At 42.2% G+C, this 827-nt stretch overlaps 1 protein-coding gene across 1 annotated transcript; it reads left to right on the forward strand.

Annotated features, from left to right (window-relative positions):
• Positions 1 to 6: 6 nt before the first annotated feature.
• Positions 7 to 474, forward strand: LOC102000419 (olfactory receptor 6C6-like; the record flags this gene model as incomplete). The annotated part of the gene is made up of 1 exon (XM_005372370.1): positions 7 to 474. A coding segment is annotated over one exon (468 nt), but the record flags the coding sequence as incomplete, so codon positions are not given.
• Between the last annotated feature and the right edge of the window lie 353 nt (positions 475 to 827).

The following is an 827-nucleotide window of genomic DNA, read 5'->3' on the forward strand; positions in this document are numbered from 1 at the left end:
GGCCTCAAACTGGATTTCTGTGCTTCCAAAACTGTTGATCACTTCCTGTGTGACACTTCTGTCCTGCAGCTGTCTTGCACAGACACACGTTTAATAGAGTTAATGGCTTTTGCCTTAGCTGTGATGACCCTCATCATCACCTTGATCTTAGTGATCTTCTCCTACACACTCATCATCAAAACCATCCTAAAGTTCCCATCAGCTCAACAACGGAGAAAAGCCTTTTCCACCTGCTCCTCACACATGATTGTTGTCTCCATCACTTATGGCAGCTGTATCTTCATGTACATGAAAACATCAGCCAAGGAGAGGGTGACTTTAAACAAAGGTGTGTCTGTACTCAACACTTCTGTGGCTCCTTTGCTAAACCCATTCATTTACACCCTAAGGAATCAGCAGGTGAAGGATGCTTTCAAACAGGTCCTTCACAGATTGTGTTCGAAAACCCATGAGACAAGATTTAGACATAAATGATATCTTCTTGAAACCTAAATTACTCTCAACTGTATTAGTTGTGGTATAAGCCAATTCATTTATTGAGTGTTTGGACCACTTGTTTCCAAAGCTATCTGAATGTTTCTGCATTTTTCTTTTAGCTCATCTTGTAACTGAAAGAGATCAAAGAGCATCAAGTGGGTAGGGGGAGGATAAAGAGGGAATGGGGGAAGAGTATATGGTATAGGAGGCCCTTCTGTATTTGTGTTGCTTTCTTTGGTTATTAAAGAAACTGCCTTGGCCTAGTTGATAGGGTGGAACTCAGGTATGCAGGGAAAACAGAACCAAATTTAGGGAGGAAGAAGAGCTCCTGCCCGAGATGGACACTGGAT

The sequence above is a fragment of the Microtus ochrogaster genome, unplaced genomic scaffold, assembly GCF_000317375.1.
Source record: "Microtus ochrogaster isolate Prairie Vole_2 unplaced genomic scaffold, MicOch1.0 UNK2904, whole genome shotgun sequence".
Taxonomy (NCBI): Eukaryota; Metazoa; Chordata; class Mammalia; order Rodentia; family Cricetidae; genus Microtus; species Microtus ochrogaster.